This window comes from Scylla paramamosain, chromosome 3 (assembly GCF_035594125.1).
Source record: "Scylla paramamosain isolate STU-SP2022 chromosome 3, ASM3559412v1, whole genome shotgun sequence".
Taxonomy (NCBI): Eukaryota; Metazoa; Arthropoda; class Malacostraca; order Decapoda; family Portunidae; genus Scylla; species Scylla paramamosain.
Genome location: NC_087153.1, coordinates 10,216,347 through 10,241,282, shown reverse-complemented (window position 1 = coordinate 10,241,282; position 24,936 = coordinate 10,216,347). Strand labels below are relative to the sequence as shown.

The window sequence follows — 24,936 nt, the reverse complement described above, 5'->3', positions numbered from 1 at the left end:
CATAGGGATATGAATTACGTAAAGATTTTTTTTCTTTTTGCTGAGGGGCCTTTGATCCTTGTGTGTGTATTGTCATCACACTTTGTTTTCCTTTTATCCAGTTTAGTTTCAGTCAGATTGCACTTAACATAAATTATATATACTGTATAATAACTTCACGCCTGTGACATTTCCTCCTCGCTCTACTCCATTCCTTGGCCTGCTCCGAGCTACCCCATGCCCCCGCTGGCTGGCATGTGCTGAGGGGGAGAGGGGTGCCCCAGGCTGGGTCACCACAGTGAACTGACCTCCAGTGTCCCGTTAGGTGCCCCCACCCGTCCCTCATGCCTCACCCTCGCTTAACCTCTGATCATCTCTGCTCATCCCGTTTCCCAGCGTCTCTCATTTAGTGAAGTCACCCCTGTAACTTGTTATGCATGATTCGGTAAAATGTCGACATCTACAGTAACTGCTCTGTAAAATGCGTAAAGAGTGCAGTTTTCAATATTATCTTAGTTCGTTTTGTTTTCAAGCATCTTCCATTCAGTTAAGTCACCATTGTAATTTACTTCGCATGATTCAGCAAAGCGTCAACATCCACAGTAATTTATGTAATTATACATGTGATAGATTTTAAATACTGCAGTATCATATGGATGATGTGATGCTTACGTCATAGTAATTATGTATTGCTTGAATAATGAGTGCAAGTTAAACAAGCTAAGTATCATACATATTTTGCATTCATGAGTATGATTTGATCATTATCGAATGAAATACAATATATTACAGTATATTCCTCATTGCACTGCTTCTTGGGGCATTCATTCGAATTGATCATTATCGAATGAAATACAATATATACAGTATATTCCTCAATGCAATGCTTCTTGGGGCTGTTCTAGAGTTCATTAGGGCCGCATGACCTCACCGCTGCATCAGTCGGTGGACCGTACAACTCGCCACACCCTGCTGGCTGAGGAAAAAATTGTATTCGTTTACTTAAGACCCATATAAGTCTAGAAGACAATGGTTAAGATTCCTTGGCAGACAAGTATGCCCCACGCGACGTATCATTATATTAGTAACTGAAAAGGAACGCGGGACACGTCCGGAGTGAGGATATGCTGGGGTGGCTGGGAACAATACAGCTTCCCTGAGTCCTGTTAGAAGTTAATAAGGGATGCTGACTCCCATCGATAGGTCTAGTGGCTTTTTTGTCATTTCCCTTATGTTATGATCCAATGTTCTTGTTGAAGGCGGGGAATGTTCAGGGCGAGGACCTGAGGTAGCTGGAAGCAATGTAGCTTCCTTCATGTTCTTGTTCTTTATTATAAGTTAACTGGGCTACCACAATTAGGCCTGGTAGATTTTTGCAGCTTTCCTTTCCTTATGTGCTTATATTCTTATTAAGAGGAATGCTGAACTACCATGAGTAGATATGGAGGCTTTTTTTTTTTTTGCAGATTTTCTCACTCATATGTCCTCAAGTCCTTGTGAGATTGAAAATGAAGACGGGAAATGTGCGGCGGGAGGAGCAAAGGGAGCTGGGCTTTCCTTATGCTCGTATATTAAGTCAGCTGAACGACCACGAATTGGCCTGGCTTTTTGCTGTTTTTTCTCATGATCCTGAGTTCTCAGATTGAAGTGAAGGCGGGAAATCATTTCAAAATCAGCGCTGTGCGGCGGACAGACCAAAGGTGGTTGGGAGCAATGTAACTTTCCCTGTTTACGCTCTTATTAAAAATTAAAAGAGGATGCTGAACTCCCACATATAGGCATGGTGGCTTCCTTCACTTTCCCTTATGTTCTTATGCTCTCTTGTCCTTGCTAGGGATTGAAAACTAAGGCGGGAAACGAGCGGTGGACGGACCAATGGAGGCCAGGAACGTATTGTTTGGGCGTGACATCACCACCACCATGGCGGCTGACAGGCGGAGAGGCACGCTCCTCATTTCACTGCTCATTTCCCTCCTTATTACCCAGATTGCGGCAAAGTCCGGCGTGATAGACCTCGATGAAGACAACTGGCACCAAATGCTGGAGGGGGAGTGGATGGTGGAGTTGTAAGTATGATGGAGTGGCTGCCTTCCGGTGGCGGCGGTGGTGGTGGTGGTAGTAGCTCCGCCGATCTGCCACCCTGCCTGCCTGATTCATCCCCATTATTGGTCCTGTTACCTGGTGCCTGCATGTCCTGCCACCAGGGTACTGTGGGTGTGCTAAGGCAGTTCTCATGGCCTGGGGGATGGGAGGCGTCAGTCGCTATTAATTTCACTGGTTAGGGTTTTCCCTCGTACGTGACCCTTTGGTGATGAATTGTATTATTAATTTATGATTTCCTTCTTCTTGTGTTCTTGATAATATATGGATGTACAGATGTGCATTGTAGAGATGATGTGATGGATTGACATAAGTTTAATCAGGGATGAGTCAGAATTACCAACATATTTAGTTGAAATTAGTTTATTTGTTTAATGTTAACTGTATAGATAAAATTTTAAACATGGTGGCTGGCATTGCCTCGACTTCCTGTTTCGCTTCAGTACCATTCAACAGTAAACCAATGAGCTACAGCAAGCATTGCTGTTATGTTGTTTTCCCAATGTATTAGATTCACCAGGTGTGCTGCAGGTGTGTAGGGCCTCACCAGGTGTTCAGGGGATCCCACAACACTTGTTTAGCAGATGACATGCAAGGTTCTGAATTAAGCTCCAGTGTAACTAAATGGTTTCATTATGTCATCTGTGTATAATTAGCTCTGGCTTAACTTGGTAGATCTGCAGTTTCATACATTTATTCCATTTTCATTATTTATCTCCCAATTCACATTAAGCTTGGCCAAAAGTTGGGGTATTAAAGTAGGGAAAGCTAATATATATATATATACTACCTAAAACTAACTATAGGAGCTTTACCACTACCTGGACCATCCCAAATTTACAGTAACTACTGTATGTCATATCTTAACCATGTTACAAGGAGAGGCACTTCAAAGGTAACTCAAACATTTAGCATCTTAGCCAGTGGTGGCAAGCCTCACTGCAACTCCTAAAGTAAGATAAACTGCTGTCCATCAATCTCTTGGTCATGCAAGTCAAACTCACTGTCTTGCTACAGTCTCAGCCACATAGCAATGAAAGGAATTTCTGATCAGATATGTTTGTGGAAAAGGTAGATTTATTACAGACGCAGAATATTATCAGAGCATTGTTATTATAGATCTGTTTTCTGTAGATTTACAAGTACTACAGATTATGTAATATTTTTATTCTCATTATTATTATATTACTATATTACTCTAGACATTTTTTTGTAAATATATAGGTGCACAGTGTATGTCTATAACCTCTTTAAGTACAGGATACATTGTTTAATGTTTTCATGTTTTCCAGCTTTGCTCCCTGGTGTCCAGCATGCAAGGCCCTTAAACCAATTTGGAAAGACTTTGCAAGTTGGAGCGATGACCTGGGCATCTCCGTAGGGCAAGTGGACGTCACCACCTCCCCGGGACTCTCCGGCCGCTTCATGGTCACTGCCCTCCCCACCATCTACCAGTAAGGCCATGTGATTGTGTGTAGGTAGAGAATAAGATGACATACCAAACTGATTACTATGTTAAATAGGTCTCAAGGAAGGATAAATTTGGCATGAAAGGCACTAACACCTTGAATTGGGCCTTTCAGGACTCATGGCAGCTTGCTTAACCAACAACCCATTACTAGTCAGGCCATAAATGATCACCAAGGCTCAGTTGACTTTTTATCAGCCTTTATTGATTTCAGAACAAACATTATTTGTATCTATTTGAAACTGAATAGTTAAATAAAGTAAGTAATTATCTGTATTGATTATTCATTGTTTAAAGTAGGGTTTAATTTGGTAAAAGTTTCATGCCCCTGGCTCGGAGGACAGAATTCATGAGAGTTCAGTGGCTTGCTAAATGGTTCTCATACATGACTACTACATTAAAGCTTTGGTGTGTGGTGCTGTTAAGTCTCAGTAATGCTGCATCAAGAAGGAATTGACCTTAATTTTACTTTTATATGGATTGCATTCATGCTTATTTTTAACCTGTATAATTGTGACAGAGTTCAAAGGTAATTTTTTCTTGAGAATTGATACAATCTTTACAATTATAATTTATTATGTTTGGCATCAGGAAGGGGAAAATTCAATTTAATTTAATATTCTTATTTATTACATTTGAATTATGGAAGACACTTCTGTTTTTCTTACCTTTTATTTGTTAACTTGATTGAAACATTAATACATGTTTTGTGATTACGTGAAGCTGAAGATATCTCATGCTTATCCTTGTTTCCCTGCAGTGTGAAGGATGGGGTGTTCCGGCAGTACCGTGGCTCAAGGGACAAAGATGAGTTCATGAGCTTCATTGAGGAGAAGCGCTGGGAGGAGGTGGAGGAAGTTCCTGCTTGGAAATCTCCAGCCTCAATGCAGATGTCCATTGTGGCACAGTTCTTTAAGGTAGAGTAAGGGTTCTGTTTCCAGAGCACAATTTTGAGTCAATACAGTAATCATAATTTTGTGAGTGCTGATACTGAATACAGTTAGCTATGTCCGAGAGGATTTTGCACTGTATTTATATGCAAACTTATGATAGAATATACTTTAAGATCATGAAAATCATGGTTTCTTGTGTGTAACATGGAAAATATGGGATTCACTTTAACCCACCATGTGAAAATATAATTATTTTCCTCCCATTGTAAAGGTTAAAATTAGAAAACTATCAAGCTGGGTAAGTAATGCATACATGTTTTTCCATGTCACACTTCAGTATAGTAGCACAGAAACTGATCAGCACATCACGAATGCAACATGAAATTCACAGTCAAGGTAAAGGAGGACTTTGTTGAATTGCCAAATATAATCAAGTTATACTAGTTGACACATTATTTTGTTTTCCTTTTAATCATTCTAGTTAAGGACCACGTCACAAGAAACTCAGAACAAGTTTACTTCTGGTGCAAAAGATTGAATTGTAAAAATTTATTTACAATATAAAATTGACATGCAAAGATTCTGTGAACCAAATACAATCTAGGACTCTAGGTCATGGTGGTCCAACTTCTTCAATATCTTGGGCCACTTCAACACTAAACAGTTACAGGGAGGGCCACTATATATATATATATATATATATATATATATATATATATATATATATATATATATATATATATATATATATATATATATATATATATATATATATATATATATATATATATATATATATATATATATATATATATATATATAATCCTAGTAATCCTACTTCCTATTACTATTTCATAGACACAGAAACCTCATCTGGGTTTTTCATGTGCAAGATAAGTTTATAACAAGCAGTCACTGGCCACAGACAATCAACTGGCAGACCACTTGTGGTCCATGGGCCTGTAGTTGGACCACCCTGCTCTAGGTTAATATTTCTTGATATCAGTTGAGGTTCCAGAGGGTTAAACTTTATTGCTCCATAATAACCAGCATTATTCCCCATAAGTATCTTTATACTTTTTATTCAAGAAGCTTTGGTAGAATTATTAGTAATTAAGAAAAATCCTTCTGTGCCTTGATGTGGTTACTGCATTCTGTTTTATATTATAGATTTGACCATTATTTAGCAGAGTGACACCAGGTAAACTTGCATTCCAAAGTGCAGTACTATTATTATTTACATTCACCACTCACTTTTTGTTGAATGTTTCTTTGTGTATATCAGATTTAAAGGTGAAGTTTGTGGGTGGATTTTTGTGGCACATTTTAAAAAGGGGAATACCTCTTGGAGGAACTTTGACATGGAATATAGATAAATACAATTAATGTATGGTATGTCGGTAATATTTATAAGATGAATGGGATTAGCTTTGTAATCAGATTATTATTGCTTAGTCATTAGAGATCTATAAAAGGAAATTAGATTAAAATTATGTATGAATGAGGGTGAAAAATAGAAATAGCTAAGTTTCTTGCAGGGATTCCCACATGTCAGGTCTAGTAATAGCTACTTGCAGCTTCCCTTTTCCCTTTTCTTATGTTCTTAAGACAGACAGAGTAACCTGAATAAAGCACTGGATGTCCAGTCCATTAAGTGGTACTTGGTGTAGGAGGTAGTTTTTCTGTCACCTAAGCAGGAGTGCATAACATTCATTGTTCACCCTTCATCAAACTTTAGTTTATTAATTTCACTGGAATGAGAACACAGCACCAATTAATCTGTTTGCACAATTTGAGAATGCCTTTCTCTCTCTCTCTCTCTCTCTCTCTCTCTCTCTCTCTCTCTCTCTCTCTCTCTCTCTCTCTCTCTCTCTCTCTCTCTCTCTCTCTCTCTCTCTCTCTCTCTCTCTCTCTCTCTCTCTCTCTCTCTCTCTCTCTCTCTCTCTAAGTGTAGCATTTTGAGGAAATATTTGTTTTGCACACATTCAAGAAGTGACATGCTGTCTCAAAGAACTTCCCATTTCTGATACATCACAAAATCAGTATTTATAATGCAATTTCTCTTGGTAGTTTGATATTGCTGTTAGTGTTTTGTGCCTGTGCCTGTCATGCAGTGGGTTGTGACTATCTGACCATCCAGTAATCCAGGCTTTGAGGGGTTTGCATACAGTATTCATTGCAGAATTTAAGTTGCCATGTTCTTTCCTTGTCAAAATTCCATGCATCATTATATCATTGAAATAATCCAAACCATTGCTTAAAGCCAAAAACCAAAGTATAACATACAAACTGATTTGTTGAATCAGCAGCAGAGTGGCAGCATTGACAGACTGGCTGGAGGTTATTAAAATGGCATCTATTTATCAAATTATATATTTTGCCAATTTATTTTATTTCCCTAATAGAAGCTAACAAGCTTAGAGTTGAATGATTGAGTGTTTTTTTTTTTTTTTTTTTTTTTTTTTTTTTTTTTTTTTTTTTTATAATGTAGGAGGGACACTGACCAAGGGCAACAAAAATCCAATTAAAAAAAATGCCCACTGAAATGCCAGTCCCATAAAAAGGGTCCAAAGCAGTAGTCAAAAATTGAAGGATAAGTGTCTTGAAACCTCCCTCTTGAAGGAATTCAAGTCATAGGAAGGTGGAAATACAGAAGCAGGCAGAGTGTGGATGTTTGTGTGAGAGTTCATGTTTCAGGGTTGTGATCTCGTCTAGTGGAAGGGATGTCTGGCTGTTATATTGGGAGACAGTGGGATGTATAACATCATCTTTTTCTTAAAAATATTTATTTCATTGATTCTTTTGTTTTCAGTTCCATTTTGCTCATTGTTCATCATGTGATCAGAAATCATTATATCTCAGGCTGTCTAAAATAAAACAATGTTTTAAGTTAATATATATTTGCAAACAATGTAGTCACATGTACTTTACAGATGTGAAAATTTTTTGTACATGATGGAAAGGAAATTAAATTCTTTACATAGTTAAGTTTGTAGCACCAACATCAAATTTGTTCAGCAACTTTTTTTATTAATTTCATTTAAAGTTCAGGTAACAGCTGTTATCATGGCTTCTATCTTCACTTGTGATCCATTTTCTCCAGCTGTCCATGGTGCTGCGCTCTGTCCACTCTGTGTTGGTGGAGGAGTATGGCCTGCCCACCTGGGGCTCCTACTTGGTGTTTGCCCTTGCCACCATCCTGGTCGGTGCACTCCTGGGCCTGGTAGGTAGCGTCTAGTTTGGCTGAAGTGACGGTGTTCTGGACTTAACATGTGATAACTGTAAGGAAAGGATTTTGAATAGATACTTAAAGTTTATAACTTAAATTGTTATAAAAAAAACAGCTATGTTTGACAGTAAGCATGTTATATAATAACTGAAATGGCTATGTTTTTGCATAAGAATGTTAAAATTAAAACTGCAGTGACATATAAGAGTATGTGGACTTTTGAACATTCCTCATATGTACTGAAGGGAATGTTGCTTCGAAGTAGTAATATTATAAATAAACACACATGAGAATGGTGGTGAAGGTAAAAAAAAATGTCTTTCTGCTCATGCAATTTTTCTGTTACAGCAATTTTTCTGTTACAGAAATGCATCCTACCTTTTCAATTTTATCCAATTTGTAATGAGTGACTTCACATGTATTAACTACCACTCTTATAGTTTTTAATATTTAATTATAGTTTTTAATATTTAAATAATAAAATTAAACTTTCAGATTTTGGTGTGCATCATTGATTTTGTGTTCCCGCCAAAAGCACCAGGACCATCTACTGTCGTCACCAGTGCTGGACAAAAGGCAGATGACGATGTAAGTAAGATCTATCTATTTATACAGTAGCCACTAAGATATTAGTGCCACACCAATGATTCTCTCTCTCTCTCTCTCTCTCTCTCTCTCTCTCTCTCTCTCTCTCTCTCTCTCAGCATCAGGATTTAAACCAGTGGATGAATAGATTAAGGATTTTCCTTTTTACAGGAAGAAGATTTGGTGGAGGATTCAGAAGTTAGAGCAGAAGCCAACATGAAGGAGGAGGCAACTCAAGGAGAGCCGCCCGAAGGAGGAAGAAGTGACAATGAGGCAGATGATAATGACGAGAGGAGGTCAGGAGCCAGTGATGGGGAAGGAAAGGAAGACTCCCAGGCTGAAGAGGACAAGGACTCGCAAGCTGGTGATGAGGAGGAGGAGAAGGACGAGGAGCAGCAGGAGGACCTCAAAAACTCCCCAGAAGTCCGTCGCCGCCGCCCTAGGAAGGACTAACATATTTAGGTTATCTAGGTAAGCTGTATAAACTTCACTCTTCCAGTTTCAGTCCAGAAAGCAAGCCTGTAAGGCAAATTTAGTGTTCTGCTCTATCTCTTGCTTAAATAATGTTATATGTATGATTCACAGAAACTTGTCAACTTATATATTTAAGCAATTGAACAAATGCCAGTGCATGTCAGCCAATTTGGTTATACTGTATTCCACTATTTAATGACACCAATGGCTTTTTTGTTTGGAAATAAATGAGTGTTTATAACAGGAACTTACTACTTTCTTGGTTGCCTATCTGAATGTCTTCAAGAATATAAAAATCTTTCATGAAGAGAGTAAACTATTCCTATACTTAAATAGTGCATCAAATACTTTCATCAGTTTTTGTCTAGAGGCCTAGGAACTAAGATGGATTTTTAATTTAGTCTTAGAGAATGTGTGTGTGTGTGTGTGTGTGTGTGTGTGTGTGTGTGTGTGTGTGTGTGTGTGTGTGTGTGTGTGTGTGTGCAGGCACTTTTCTCTGCTGCTCCCCTTTGCAGGGATGTCAGTCTGTTATGTAGAATAGATATTCTTATAACAACTTGGCCTCATGGTGATAGTAAAGCATGCAGGAAGGGCTTGATATGGTTCTTTCACTTGTATTATGACTACATAGAGCTTATGTATGACACAACATAATTTGAGTGTTGTCATAAGTTATCAACCTTATCCAGAAGTCCTCTAGGAATTTTTCCTTTTCTTATTGGTTATTTTGGAACTGCAAACAATATGGAAACTAAATGAAGGAAACTTGACCTTTGTTAACTGTGGAATATCAGTTTTTATATTATGATGCTAAAGATGTTTGCAGACCACTATCCTAAGTAAACCAGTATTTGCTCATTATAGTTTAGCTTTTGAAATAACCAGTTTCTTTTTCACCCTTAGTAAAATTATGTCAGTCAGTAAATAACTTCTTTATAGCTCTTCTTTCTCTCATTTTTATTTATGAATGTAATTATTATTTTCACCCTACTGGACCACACTGATGATAAAACAGGAAAACCTTTCATAAGACTAAAATTCTGCTGTGAGTCACCTGTAGACTGATAAGGAACCCTGATACTGTGTTAAGCTTTGTACCCAAGGTTGTTGTGAACACTAAGTCGTATTATACATAACGCATTGGAAACTTGTGAAGATTAATTTCACCCCCCTGAAATCACTGACTGAAAGCTATGGGAGCTTGTGCATGTATGTACAATGGTACTCTTGCTTTAATGTGAAAGGTCTTTCCTTTTCATTTTAACCAACAAAATATAATTTTGTGATTGAAGATTCATTATATAGAGGTATTTTCATGGCCTTTAAATATTATAAGTACATATTAATTGATAAGTATTAGGCTCAGAACCTAAAGTTTTCTCAGTTAATATGAGATTTCTGTAGAAGGGTTTATTGCTTAAAACTGATAATTTGGTATGAGCATGACTCCAGAGTTTTCAGTTATTTACTGGGAATAATATGACTTGACACCATACAGTCTCTGTTGCCTGACACCAGAATGTTGCTTCATTTCAGTAATTAGGTAATTATCATCTTGTTCCAGTATTTCCTCTTGTTTGTGTTTGGTCTGGCATTATTATAAATAACAATTAGTTCATTAGTAATGTTTTCACTGAGGACAAGCAGTATGAGATATGAAGTTCTTGCTTATGAATTTCCATTAACACTTTGTGATAGTTGTTTTTCCAGTGTTACTGACTTTATTTATGTTGTAAATTAGGCACAAATGTGAAGATGTACTTATTTTTCAGCTGTTCATCCTGTGATATAAATTTTAAATCAAACAAATTTATCAACTACCATGTTTCTGGAGAACTGACAGTGATGTGCTGAATGTTGCTCATAAATTGTTAGTGGGACGTAGTGTTGGATGATGAATTGCTTAGGACTACACTAGTGCCTGACTTAATAGTTAGGAGTATGCAGAATACAAGTAAGCAGAATACCGAGTAAGTTATATCATTGATCACTATGTCCTCTGATAGAATTAGTACATGTGGACTTCCATGGCTCCCATATTTAGTTAGTTTTTATGAATAGAGACACTAAAACACATTAATAAATCATCCTCATGTGAACATGTTAAAACTTCCTTATCTTTTACTTAATCTGATAATCTTCCATCTGTATCTCTTTATGGTTCTGATTTATGCATGTCTTGCAAACAGGGAGTATAGGACATGAGTATGGGTATTAAGTTCTAGACTTGAAAGTGTAGCTTGTTAATAATAGAGTAGAAATGGAGAAGTACATGACTCTTGGCTCAAGGAGCACACAACAGATGTGGCAGAAGCCTGAGTGACTGGATCAAAAGCAGAGTAGATGAAGACAAGTTGGAGATGAGACAAGAAGAACCTACAGGCAAGACTTAGACATGATGTGTTGAGGAAATTCTGTTCAGTAATGTGATGGGTCATGAATGGCCTGTTCCTTAGTAGATGTGTAATTGATGGTGATAATTAACTTCTTGTCCATACAGGATAAGCTGAATATGATTAATAATGACTATCCCTGTCATATACTGAGCATGGATATGATACTATAGTGCCTCTAAGTAATGGTTTATGGTAGGTACTCACTATATGGGAAAACTTCATTATCATTTCATGTGTAACTTAAATTATACCAAGCAATTTAGTGTGTGTGAAAGTGTCTGAAATGTTTTGTCAGATTTGTTACTGTAAGCACTTTCTTTTCCTAAATTATTATGACAGAATTAATATTTGAAAGTCAAGAAATTTCTTTCAATAATATGCCATCATGAAAATCTGCTGCACATCTCAGGCTTACATGAGAATTTTTCAGTTCATGTGTGTGTTGGCGAGCATGAATTGGCAAAAGTATGTTTTGTTATGGCTTGTAACTTGTATTACTCCTATTTGATCTGATGTTTCCATGAGGTGCTATGGTGGCAAGTTGTGTTCTGATCCATTTTACCAGTAACCCAAAGGTGTAGTATAGTCATATGTCCTCAGTACTGTCATGATTAGTAGTCAGATAGCATGCTACAATTACTTCCACTGTTTTGTTTTCGCTCAGTCATGTCCTTTGATCTGCCAGTATATCAGTTGTCAGATTTTAAGGAGATTGCCAACAAATCAGATGACTTGCAACTGAGAAAAAGCAAAACACGTGTGAGTGCATCATACTTGACTTCTGACCACGACTGTACCAGTATGCACTGGAGAGGGAAACATGCACATGACACATCAGTATCAAGACATTCTCTAAGTGTAGGGTGCCCTGTACTTAGCAATCCAGGAATGAAATTTTATGTTTAGTAGATTATATGTGGGGAAGTAAATGTTAACTCAAAATACAAGTATGAGGCACTGCATAAAATGTCATCTGCACCACCATTTAATGTGAAAAAAAAGTAAAATCTTGCATATTTTCCTTGATTTTATTAATGCTGATGAGACTGAAATAATTATTGTTGCATTACCAACCCTCAGCAGTGTGATGTCAAATCCAGTTTTCTAATCTAGCAGTTACTCTGAACCTGGAAATCTGTTGACCATTGATGATGGGGAGCTTGTCATTGTTTCCCAGCTAGTTTACCACATCCATCAGTTATTATTAACTTAACACTGTGCTTCACATGATTCAATGTGCATAATTATTTTATAATAAACACTTTTTTAAGTTGTTCTTTAAATATCCATACTGGCAATATAAAAAGAAATGTGTAGTCATACATATATATACATACAGGGTGCGTACAGTAATTGTTTAACTTTTTAGGGTCACAAAAAAAGTCACAATTTAGTTGAAAATGCATTTATTACAAAAAAGAAAACAGACTGTATCAGCACACTTCTGGTGTCCTGTTACTTGACGAATCCGCTCTTGGCATCAATAACGTCCTCAATACGCCCTCGAAACCTGGCACAGGCCTTCTTCACGACCTCCTTTGAGAGATTGGTGAAGACGACCTTGATTCGACTGATCGGATCATCCTTACTTACTCTTGCATGGGGTGTGGTTAGTGTCTCGTTCAACTGCGCCCCATACAAAATAGTGTATGTCCATTGGGTTGAGGTCAGGTGAGTTAGGGGACCACACATCAAGGGCAATGAAGTCAAAGAAATTGTCAGAGAGCCATTTCTGAGATTTTCAAGAGGTGCGACAAGGTGCCAAGTCCTGTTACCACATGTAGGGTCTACCAGCAGCTACTTCCTCAATCTACAGCTTCACATGGGTCTGTAGGATGTCGACGTACAATTCAGTGCTCACCCCAAGCCCCTGGGGAAAGAAGAACAGAGGCATGACTTGTCCCAGACTACCCCAAACACTGTGGCAGTTGCAGGAAACTTGGTTTTCGTGACTCTTGGCACATGCTAGGGACAGACAGCCAACCACCTGTTGTTCTGAGATTTGTGGGTCTGATCCTGGCAGAAGTTCTTTTTGTCTGAAAAGAACCAGAGCATGTCATTCTTCAGAGGGTGCTTCAGTTTGTTGAGCATCTTCTTGCTCTTGAAGCGGTTCTCCTGCATCTTTGTGTAGAGGAGTTGACCCTTACGCATCTTTTATTACTTGTATCTGATATCTTCATGCAAACACTTCCTTATGGTGCCCTCAGACACTTGCAACTCTCTGGCAATGGACCTCATGGACCGGCTGGGGTCTTCATCAACCATGGCTTGCAATTGAGTGACAAATTTGGCGTCCCTGATGGTGTCCAATCATTGAGAACGATGTTTCCTCTCGGCAACACCTTCATAATCTTAGAAGAAATCAACTCCCTCCTGATGGTTCTGACGAACTGTTCAGTCACTTTTAGCAGTTCTGAAATCTTGCTGCTGCTGTGTCTGGCAGAGATTAACATAAGTACTGCATGCCTTTTCCATAGATGAGGAAATGTAAAGCTCTCCATGGACGCAAGGTGTTGCTGGGACAAAGTCTCAATGTATACTGATCAGTTGCTTTTGTTTTGAGAGGTGTGGTTATCCGCGTGTTTCAACACCGTGTCCTTGAAACAACGAAACAATTACCATACGCACCCTGTATACCAAGGCTGTCTCCCCTGAAAGTGGAGGTAGCATACACATATTTACACTTATTCACACCACTCTCTTAGCCCATTGTCCCCAACAGAGAGGAGAAAATATGCCTGCCCTCACTTTATGAGTATCACCTGCACAGCTTGGACAGTTTAATCTGGAATAAGGCTCCTTCATTGCAAGTACCTTCCTCTAAACCTCCCTGTTCTTACCATTATTCTCTGTTCATTACTTCAACTTGGTGTGGCATATGCCATTTCTGTTCTTATGTATAACACACAGATACAACACAGGATTATTGGTCCACACTCTTAGCAATATGGAAATGAGTTGAGATGTTTTTCATGCTACATACCATAGTATCTCATTTTAGTCTCTTGATCTTTGCAAAGTACATTGGACCAAAGTTGGAAAAGAGGGATGGCAACACTATCTGGCCATAACGCAGACCCAAGTTGGTACCCAGCCGGTAGAGGAAGCTGAGAGGACGCATGGCATGTGTCAGATCTCTGTGGAAGAGGAATTATCATGAAAAAATTAAATGAATAAAATATTAAAATCTCTGATCCAAGTTGGTCAGGTAAATCAATTTGGTGATAGGTTATGTATTATATTTTCTTCATTTCCACTGAAATATGATGTACTTCTGCCTACACCTATTTTCACTATCACTAATAATTTCACTCCCAAAAACTAAAAAGAAATGGGGACTTCATTATTCATGTGAAGAATTTACAATAACAGATTTTTAAGGTCAGCAGCCAACTGTTTTAGAAGAGTATCACTGTAAAAACATACTGGAACAGCTGACTAAGGTTACCCCAGATTGCAGGGGGATTTATGGACTTACACCACACAGCAGTCAATGGTGGTCTCCTGCCATATCTTGGAGAGAGCCATGTGCACGACACCATCATTCTGTAGTGGTGCAAGGGTGCAGGTGGAGTACACCACTGTACCTCCTGGCCTCACCATCTGTAGTGCTGACCTGCAATAACAGTTTTATTGCCACAATGTAAAACTCTTATAATGTTATACAAGATTTTCCATAATCAAATTTTCAGACACATTTTATACTATAGCCTCTAAAGTACTTCTGCAACCTGTTAAAGACAAAATTAACTTCCTATGCTTTTATTTTATATGAAATGAAACAAACTAATGTTTTACAGTGTTCTGGATGACTACAGTAATGAAAGGATTAAAAATATCAGTATCTTTTCTTTTCTCCCTTTAAACATGCAGTCTCTCCTTTTCTCCACAAAAAGAATACAATTCTTCTAGTTTATGCAATGATTTATATATTACATTACATAACAATCCATGAAATATTCTGAGGTGGATGAGTTGCTTTCAGCAAGTGTGGGAGTTTTGAATACATCATATTAAACAACAAGGAAAACTCACACCAACAGTGCACTCTGTAAGTCAGGTAACCTGAGTCTTTCTTTTGCTCTCTTGGGACTGAAAATGCTGTTGTCACTCTCATACAGCACATGTCTGTCAGTGAGGCAGGGGGCATCAACCAGCACCTTGTCAAATCCCTCTTGCTCCCAAGGTATGCAGCCATTTCTCTGGTGAAACCACAATTAATTTCTCAGGTGCTAAAAAAGAGTAAAAAGAACTTTCAAATGTATAAAACTACACAAAAAAATGACCAAGTTTGTCTAGCTTAGTCCATTTTGATGCCAGTCACTGATAACTTTCAATGAAGTGGCCACAGCAGAAGCACTGAAACTCGGTCCTATCTGTGTGTGTCTCATTCTACATCATAATCCTTTATTTTTGCAATATCTCCCTCTCTACACGGAACCATTCTCCTACACACACATTAACCATTCCACATTGGTATATCCTTATTATCAATTCAAGCCCACTGTATTTTTCTCTTTCAATTCATATGCCATAAATGGAATCCCTAGTTTTAAATTTTGGGACATTAGTCTATACAATGTAAAGAGAAACTGATGCAAGTAATTGGATACAAAATACATAGTTAAAAGTGTTTTACCAATTACTACTATACTAAGCCAATGTATTCATAGCTCAGGAAATCTACTCACCTGAGTTACCACTATTGATTCCTGAATTTGGCTCAAGCAGGAAGGTATATACTGCCTCAACACATTGTTTAACCTCCTGACCCTTCCCAGCGAAACATCATTGCTCACTACTATTCCTGGTGTGGGAGGAATCATTCGCCATTAGTACCTTCATAACAGTTTGCCCATAACAGTAAAAGAAATAGGAGGACTTCAAATGGAAGGAAAAGCACAAAACACAGTGGAAGCAAATATGAAAGGTTACTTGACCTCATACCATGACTGAGAAACTGAACTCACCAGGCAGCATAGTCTGAAGTGCCACAAGAGTCTTGCCTCCCGGTGCAGCACACAGGTCCAGCACCCTCTCCCCGGGCTGAAGGTCCAGGGCAAGGACTGGCATGAGTGACGCCCCATCCATAACGTAGTGTGTGAAGACCTTCATCTGATTGTCCATCTTAGGCTGTCAACACCCAAAGATATTACTAGAGGAAATTATCAATATAATACAGAAACAGTTGAACAGTCCCATTACATGCAACCACTCTTCCTTGCTTCACACACATTTTTCTTGCATCTGTTGGTCTCTACCTTAGGCTGTGAACAACCAAAGATATTACTAAAGGAAGTACAGTAGTGTATGCAACAACAAACATAATTCATTCCAACAGAGCATTCATTATGGCAAATATGCATTATGGTGACTGAAGAACATATGGGAAAAATTAATTTGTTCAGGAAACCAGAAAGTAATATAAAGAATTCCACAATTAAAAGAAAACATCAAAATATATACAGGACCCTCCCGAGTTTTGCGCCTAGTCCTAAATTCTTACCATCCCAAGTTTCACACATTATCACCACGAGTTTTGCACTGCTTTGACAAGTATTGGTTGCATTTACTTACTGTCAGTGTCATGCATATACACACAGTAAATCCTGCCTAAGTCAGATCTCTCTCTCTCTCTCTCTCTCTCTCTCTCTCTCTCTCTCTCTCTCTCTCTCTCTCTCTCTCTCTCTCTCTCTCTCTCTCTCTCTCTCTCTCTCTCTCTCTCTCTCCTCCCTCTCTCTCTCTCTCTCTCTCTCTCTCTCTCTCTCTCTCTCTCTCTCTCTCTCTCTCTCTCTCTCTCTCTCTCTGAGAAAGTAAGAACAATCCTAAGGATTGTTAAATAGAATGAGACTAATTGAGGATGAAAATGGAATTACATATACAAGAATGAGAAAGAATGAGAAAGGATGAAGCAAAAATGACATAAAATGAATGAGGGGGAGGGGAGGTGACAGGGAGGGAGATTTGAGACAAGACAAAAGGAGAGGAAAGGAAAAACAGAGAGGAAGGGACAGGTGGCAGATAGGTGAGCAGCGGCTTGCACAGCTGGTTAGTCTTGCAAGTTTTAGTTTGTTATTCCAATTAAATTTTCATTAAAATTTCAGTGCTTGCACAAATGGCAAGTTCATCTTGCTAGTTTTGATTCATTGAATTTTTATTCCATTGCTCACATGAGTGGCAAGTTCATTATGCCAGTTTAGGTTCATTATTCTGATTAAATATTAATTAAAATTTCAGTGTGTTACTGTAGTTGTATATCATAATGACCATGTCTTGTCGTGTACCCTACTGTAATCAATATAATATTATACTACAATAACAACAGCAGTTCAACAATCTCATCACACACAAAACCAATCTTCCTTGCTCCATACATATTTTCTTGCATCTAATAGTCTCTAAATTAAGCTGTCAACGCTCAAAGATATTATTAGAGGAAGTAACCAATATAATATGAAAACAGTTCAACAACCCTTATCACACATACTACTCTTCTTTATTCCACACACTTTTTATTATATATAATGGTCTCTATCTTAAGATATTATGAGATCATGTCAATCTTATGAAGCCTAGTAAGAGAAACAAAATATACAGTACCCAGTAGTATTAGTTTTAACTGAAAGGTCCACTTTTCAAAATATATCTACTCTCTTAGTTCAATTAGATACAGATGTGTAAATAAAAAAAACATACCTGTGGAAAGTCAGTTATGTCCCCCTTGGTGAATGAGAAGACCTTGAGTGGTGATGGAAGATTGACTGGCTCCTTTTGTGCTTCCCTCTTGATACCAATCTCATCATCTCCAAGACTGGTATTCACAAAAAAGTCAGTCTCCTCTATCCAATTCTCAAGTCCCTGTAATTCATACTCTAGTAAACACTTTGATGTGATACACCAGTTCTATAAAACCTGGCTCAATGAAAGAGGAAAGACACAGAAGGATCTTTCATTTCTTATTTCTTAAAGCTTTCATTGGAATGAAGAAAGAAAACATGAATCAGTTTATAAGCTCTACTCTGACTTTCTCCATTTCTCACTTGATCCATACTAAGGTGCTGTATTATATTTTTTCAGCCTTTGGCCAGCCTCCTTTATGTGTAAAAATATGTTACTTTACACAAGTTCCTTGGCATTTACTCTTGATTAAATTTGATCTCCTCTTCCTTTGTCTGTTATTCCATATTTCAGCAACCGTATTTGATGGCTTATAAGAAGCACCTTTTTTAGAAAAAAATATCAGAAAATAATCCTGCACCTTATAAGGCCAAGATTCAGATTTTGGGGCAGTGGCTAGTGGTAAGTCTATAGCAACATTCCATCCCGGAGTGCCTGTCAAGTGACTTTGGAGACTATGGAGCGCCATCAGTGGCCCTTAAATCAAACCCCCAAACATCTTCGCAAATGTAAACAAAGTGATAATCGCTTCTACACCACAAAAACATTTTTTTTTTTTTTTTTTGCAAGGTAACAATGTATAACAGGTCATATTGGTAATTCACATATAATAACACCAGTCAGGATGAAACTAAATGATGACACTTACATTGTATGTACCAAAACAAACTCGCAGTCACACACCAAAGCTGACAACATGCACAAGATTCACTGTGTTCCTTATTATGATGCCATTATTCCTTGAGGTAAGACATGAATAGAACAAATTTATTTTCACACTTTTTGATTTAGAAATGTACTGAATATTTCAAATAAAAATACGTTGTAGAGAATAAGATAAATTTATTTTCATGCATCCTTATGTTTTGAAAATATATTAAATTATTACAAAAAATAAAAAAATTAAAAATTAAAAATTATATATATATATATATATATATATATATATATATATATATATATATATATATATATATATATATATATATATATATATATATATATATATATATATATATATATATATATATATATATATATATATATATATATATAAATTAAATGTAAAATATTGGGATGGTTTTTAAATGTAAAATATTGGGATCTAATAAGGATCTGAATACAAATGAGAGGGCTTCAAATGTCAGGTGAAACCCTTCACTTCATATTAAACCTACTTATTTATTTATTTATTTTATTTATCTTATCTTATTTTTCAATGCCTGCATCTTATAAGCCCATGCTTCTTATAAGCCATCAAATACAGTACATACAATGCAGCCAATACTAATATTCCCTTAAACAACTTCCTATTTGCTTCCATCTCAAGCAATCTACATCTAAACACTCAGTTCATTTCTCCCTGCACCCTTCTTGCTTCATTCATTCCAAACCTCATCTCTACATCTTTTCCTCCATCCACAGCAAAACAAACCCTAAAGGCTAATATCAGTCTACCTTTGTGGAGAACAAAAAGTCATATTGAAAGATATGTTGCTTTCTGGAATATGCCATCATCTCATGTTCAGTAAAGCTTCCTAAACTCATCTAGATTTTAGTTGCACTCTATATTTTGGTACATTCAAACTATCCCCATGGACAATTCCCTCAAGTATTGTCTGGGAGGAGTACAAGAGACAATGTTCTGAATGGTACCTTGAGTTTTGTGGCTGGTACATGGTCGTGCAGGATGTTGGCGCCTTCCATTCCCACCTCTGAGGGTAGGATGACTCTGCTGCTGTGCTCCACATCAACACTTCCTGGCTCATGGTCCTGCATCTGAGCTCTAAGCTGGTATTCTTCTGGGTAGCGACTGATAGGCTCTTTGTTTGCCCTGGCAGCTAACTCATCATCATCAAGCTGTAAAGTTGAAATTTGTTAATACAAAGAAAACTGATATACAAGAGGTACTATGTACATCTAGTGAGTCTTACATACTCTGCTGAACTAACGAGTGGAGTCGTGGTCACAAGTCAGAGGTTTGGGAGTGTATCTTGTCTACCATTATGATGGGAGCTAAGTTTCCTGATGATTTCTTTTGCCTGGATCTCTGTTCTCAAATACTCATACAGAGCATTGGTACTTCTAATAAATACAATAGTACCTTTATTTGCACACATCTCAGAACTGATATACTGTACCACATTATTCTCAAATTTCAAACACTTTTGATGCCTAGCAATCCACATAAGAGATTCTCAACCAGCATAAAATAACTCATGATATTTCTAATGCAAAACTTCCTCAAAACTTAGCATGTTTATAGTTAATAGCTACTTATCAAGACATATTCTCAAATTTTGGGTTACACTTATTGGGAACTCACTTTGTGTACTTTTTCCCCCTTGGCCAGAGTCCCCTCTTATATAAAAAAAAAAAAAAAAAAAAAAACTCACCTGTACTAATCAGTTTAACCATAACATTTCAAGTCTGTACTCCCTTCCCTGCCGTACCTCAATGAGTGATGGCCTGACAGGCTTGGTGTCCTGCTGGTCGTCTAGCTCCTGGGAGGTACACTCATTAGTCTCAGCCACCTTCATCTTTGCTTCTTCTGCAGTTTTCATTCGTTCAACAATGTGTGAATATTGATGCCTGATGTCCATAGCTCCCAAATCCTAAATAAAAGTGACATATTATATTTTTCTATGGAGGAAAACAGAAATTTAATTTAATATGTGTGTGTGTGTGTGTGTAATACAAATATCTCCATTTCATTTATTCAGCTTATCTTTACCTTGCCAGCATCTATATATTAATTCCATTCTGAGTTAATATTTCCAGGTAAAAGCGTTGAAGTCACTTAAACTTTTTTTTTTTTATTTGTATTCGTGTTTCCTTTGTTCAATCTTTATTATGCAAAGTCTTTATAGCAAGGATGCGCACAACTCTGGTGACAAGCAACGATATACAAAAATGCACAAGACAATTAGGATTAAGTCGGTAGAAGAAGTAATGTGCAGAAACCAATACTTCGGTTAAAAAATTAAAATATAACCAATCATTTTACAGCACTTGGCTAAGTCCCCAACTGTTGTCTATATTTTATGCCTATGCGCAAGCAGTCTACATCTGTATATGTTCAGGCTAAGTAAGCTAAATATACTTAATTTAGCTTCCTTGATTCAGGTACAGGAATAACTGCAACAACGCATTTCCTTATATAACGTAATAGGACAAGGAAGTTTCATTCAAACAGGAGAGCGGTTCACTTGCTTCAGTTGCCTGTTGACTTTTGTGATGGACAGTGGATGTACAGTGCTCTCATGATTTCAGCATTGCTAATTTTTATCACAAATATTTTACAAAAACAAAACGTATCACGAACTTTTTATTATATGGTGTTCTAGCAGACACTATGGTTTGTGATACGTGCCATCGTGGAGGACAGACTTAGAGAGAAGGCTGTTTTGGTGTAACAAGACAATGGTTGTTAATAAATGCAGGAAAATGTGCTTCTTTTAACGTTCCATATTGCGAAAAAAATCGCTTGAATGTAGAAAACTATATATTCTTCGTTAACATTCTTAAGAAGCTTTTTTTTTTTTGTTGTTCATATCAGTGTGTGAAAGACGAGTCCCAACCGAATTATACAGCAATTTTTATGTCCGAGAGTAGCGCAGATGTGTGATTAGTCACATACGTTCCAGTCATAGATACGCTTCCGATTATGGTCCAATTTCCGTAGAGAAGCACTGATTAGATGTACTACCTATAAATTCCAGAGAGAAAAAAAAAAATGGTGTTCAGGGTCATACTGTAAAGGACAACGAAACCAAATTCCAACGAAAGAAAAGCGTCGGTAGGTAGATGGACAGCGCTGGCGGTGTGTATAGAATCACAGCAAGCATTTTTTTTTTTTAATATAGTTATAGCAGTGGAGACTCGGGATACTGATATGCTTCTGACAATTATATATATATATATATATATATATATATATATATATATATATATATATATATATATATATATGGTTTCATTATAGTTTAAGCCATTACACACTACGTGGTAATAACCTACCTCATTTTGTTCTCACTATTCACATCATTTCTAATGATTACACTACTTGTCGGAAATTAATAATAACGCCGTGGGCCGTGGGTAGAGATTGGGGACATTAGCTTAAACTATAAATAAATAAATATATATATATATATATATATATATATATATATATATATATATATATATATATATATATATATATATATATATATATATGTATATATATATATATATCACGTACAGTAATTTTAGTAACTGTTGCAAGCCACACGACTACCTAACGAAGGAAAATTTTGAGCGCCTGACAGTGAACCCTCGATTTGTTTTGCGTACACAAGTACCATCGGGAGTGGAAGAATGCTAACGTTAAAGTACCGAAGAAAGAAAGAGGAAATGACCATTCCATTTGGTAAAGATGGCCTTCCCGCTGCACTTCAGAAGCAGATAAAAGAGGTTTTGTCAGTTTCTTTTGGCCGCGACACCCACAAGGTATGTATCTCCAATTCAGGGATTTATTACTTGTAAATTTACAAGCATGTCTTGTGACTCATGTGCGCTTGAGTAGGGTTCGAGTGCTACATTTGTTAGAGCAAAATTACATAAGGTTAAGATTTATTTATTTATTTGTTATTTATTTTTTACGCATTTATATATCTACACAGTAAGTATTTTTAAGATATTAGCTTGATCTCCGTAGACTTTGACAAACTTCCTAGATATGTATTTGTCTTATTTTTTTATTAGTTTATTTTTTTATTTATTTATTTATTTTTATTTTATTTATTTTTTTTTTGTGGTGACTTGGCGTAAATTCCCCATACCCGTCTAAAAACCCAACTTCCCACCCAGAGCATAAAATCATATGGGAGAATGAATGGGAACCTTCCTGGAGGTCAACAGTCTCAGAACAGTGCAGGTCTATTATAAAGAATAGTCAAATGGTCTTTTCTCGCCTGGAATTTTTGGTTTTCTGAAGAGTACACATTCAATGATGTATGAATAGACGTTTTTGGGAGAGGGGAGGAAAACCATCTACTCGTACTTTTTCTTAAACTTTTCGTAATCTTTCTCCTATGTATAAAGTTTAGTACAGGACGCAATGATAGCTAGACAGTATTTCTAGAGTACATAATAACACCATGAGACCGAAAATATGAATATACATAACACAACTATATCCATATAATTACGTGGTACCATAGTAACTTACATAAAGGTCTTCAATGATGTGGTCGCAGTCTGCAAAATTGTTGAGGAGGGCGACATATCTCTGTTTGGAGAGGAGGGCCAGCCTGATGGAGGGCCAGCGGGCTTGGTACACAGGGGGCATGGCGATGTCAAAGTACTGCAGGGCCCGGTCCACGTTGGTCACCTTGGCAGAAACCTAAAGTGAAGATCGTAGGAACGTAAAAAAAAAAAAAAATGCAAAAGATCAAATCAGTATATTTAAACTTAAGAATCAGATTAGCGTATTTAAATTTTAGCATTACTTCTCATATTCATTCTAAAAGCATGATAATATTCTGGCTATCTTTGTATATATGGAATGGAAAAACAGGATCACATGAACATCATAGATGGCAAATGTTAGATTAGATTAGTTTAGGTGAGGTAAGACTGGGTTAGGTTAGGAAATGTGACCTGACTTAACCTAATAAGTGAAGCTAGGGTCACAGTATTTCACGTGATCCCAAACCCATTAATATATCTAATAATTCAATTTCTCAATTTTTTCTCATTGCCTCATGCATGGTAGTGATGTTTACTAATACAAGTACACACATCAGATAATATCGAAATAACATTAGCGTAACCTATGTTAGTTTACAGTTTAGATTAATTTGGTTCATTGACGTCACTGCTGATTCCTTCACTGTGAAGATCATGATAAAAAAAAAAATCTGCTAAAATAAATAGTCTCAAAATTTACAGGCTAAAGTTATTTCAATAATTCTTACATGAATACGTGTACATAAATTATACTTCCCTGATTGACTCCTAAGCAATTACGCACTGTCAACTTACGTCAGTACAATACTTCGATTTTATTTGACAAGTATACAGGGATAAACAATTTCAATTAATTTTGTTTCAGACATTTAAATCTCATCAGTGACGATTACCTGATTAACTCCCTACCAACACTGTAATGTCAACTTTGACCAGTACAATTCACCGACAGGAAACATTTCTATTTACCTTTTTAAATCGTTTTTGTAAGTACCATATCAGCCTGCTCTCTCTCCTCACTTTTGCAGTAATACCAAGCATCTTGTCAGTGCTAATGTGTCACAATCTACAGACGAGCACAGAAATATATCACAGCAGCGTGTAGAAGCAAATAACACCGGCTGTTTATTTACGTCGCTTAGGATCCGAATCGAGGCTCTGTGAGGTCTTGATCTTCGTGAGCCAGAGCAGTCTACGTAGTTCAGGAAACGTTGTAGAAAATATGAAGAGAGGGGTCTCGGACTCTGGGTCTAGGTCATCCTGTAGGCTTACGATCAGCTGGTGCATGATGGTACTGTACCATCCGCCCTAGTAACTGTAAACTTCTCCCTTTCCCCTACCAACCCACCCACCCTCCTCTCTCTCTCTCTCTCTCTACTGTGAATTAAGTAAATTTATTTCACAAAAACTGTTCGCATAATATCAATACTAAATACTTCAATCCATTTATTAATTGTACCATGACACGTTCGTCATTTACCTGTCATCATCTTCAATAACATTTATAATTCCTTTGCAGGACAAAGACCTCCTTCAATGTTCCTTCATCTCCATTATCTATTTACTCCACACAACCACAGCAAAACTCATCCTTTCTCAGCCTAAATCCTCATTTATTAGCCATTTTAGTTTTTTTTTTTTTTTTCTCTTTTTTTCTTTTCTAGTCCATGGCCAGTCTCC

General features: G+C 37.1%; 2 protein-coding genes across 3 annotated transcripts; one reads left to right on the top strand and one right to left on the bottom strand.

Moving 5' to 3' along the window:
• The first annotated feature begins 1,839 nt into the window (after positions 1-1,839).
• LOC135090151 (thioredoxin-related transmembrane protein 1-like) lies at positions 1,840-12,394 on the top strand. The gene is made up of 6 exons (XM_063986553.1): positions 1,840-2,045; positions 3,372-3,533; positions 4,308-4,464; positions 7,544-7,663; positions 8,165-8,257; positions 8,426-12,394. Exons 1-6 carry the CDS (start codon positions 1,855-1,857, stop codon positions 8,705-8,707), a joined length of 1,005 nt encoding a protein of 334 aa, XP_063842623.1. The 5' UTR covers positions 1,840-1,854; the 3' UTR covers positions 8,708-12,394.
• LOC135090140 (5-methylcytosine rRNA methyltransferase NSUN4-like) lies at positions 7,324-24,547 on the bottom strand. Of its 2 annotated transcripts, none has more exons than XM_063986529.1 (11): positions 24,226-24,547; positions 23,237-23,410; positions 20,475-20,636; positions 19,678-19,881; positions 17,821-17,982; positions 16,095-16,257; positions 15,816-15,931; positions 15,160-15,326; positions 14,603-14,740; positions 14,108-14,261; positions 7,324-7,719 (listed from the first exon to the last, which is right to left on the bottom strand). In XM_063986529.1, exons 1-10 carry the CDS (start codon positions 24,295-24,297, stop codon positions 14,117-14,119), a joined length of 1,503 nt encoding a protein of 500 aa, XP_063842599.1. In that variant the 5' UTR covers positions 24,298-24,547; the 3' UTR covers positions 7,324-7,719; positions 14,108-14,116. The 2 variants fall into 2 exon arrangements, with proteins under 2 accessions (XP_063842599.1, XP_063842610.1); XM_063986540.1 differs by having other exon boundaries at positions 24,390-24,546.
• Between the last annotated feature and the right edge of the window lie 389 nt (positions 24,548-24,936).

What these genes read in the sequence shown, in the direction of transcription:
- LOC135090140 (XM_063986529.1), bottom strand. Translation starts at nt 24,297, where the DNA reads ATGCTTGGTATTACTGCAAAAGTGAGGAGAGAGAGCAGGCTGATATGG. An exon ending in TACAAAAACGATTTAAAAAG is followed by an intron (nt 23,411 to 24,225) that starts GTAAATAGAAAT and finishes TCTTCACTTTAG; the next exon opens with GTTTCTGCCAAGGTGACCAA. An exon ending in TTACAGAGTGCACTGTTGGT is followed by an intron (nt 14,741 to 15,159) that starts GTGAGTTTTCCT and finishes CTGTTATTGCAG; the next exon opens with GTCAGCACTACAGATGGTGA.
- LOC135090151 (XM_063986553.1), top strand. Translation starts at nt 1,855, where the DNA reads ATGGAGGCCAGGAACGTATTGTTTGGGCGTGACATCACCACCACCATG. An exon ending in GCCCTCCCCACCATCTACCA is followed by an intron (nt 3,534 to 4,307) that starts GTAAGGCCATGT and finishes GTTTCCCTGCAG; the next exon opens with TGTGAAGGATGGGGTGTTCC. An exon ending in TCGGTGCACTCCTGGGCCTG is followed by an intron (nt 7,664 to 8,164) that starts GTAGGTAGCGTC and finishes TTAAACTTTCAG; the next exon opens with ATTTTGGTGTGCATCATTGA.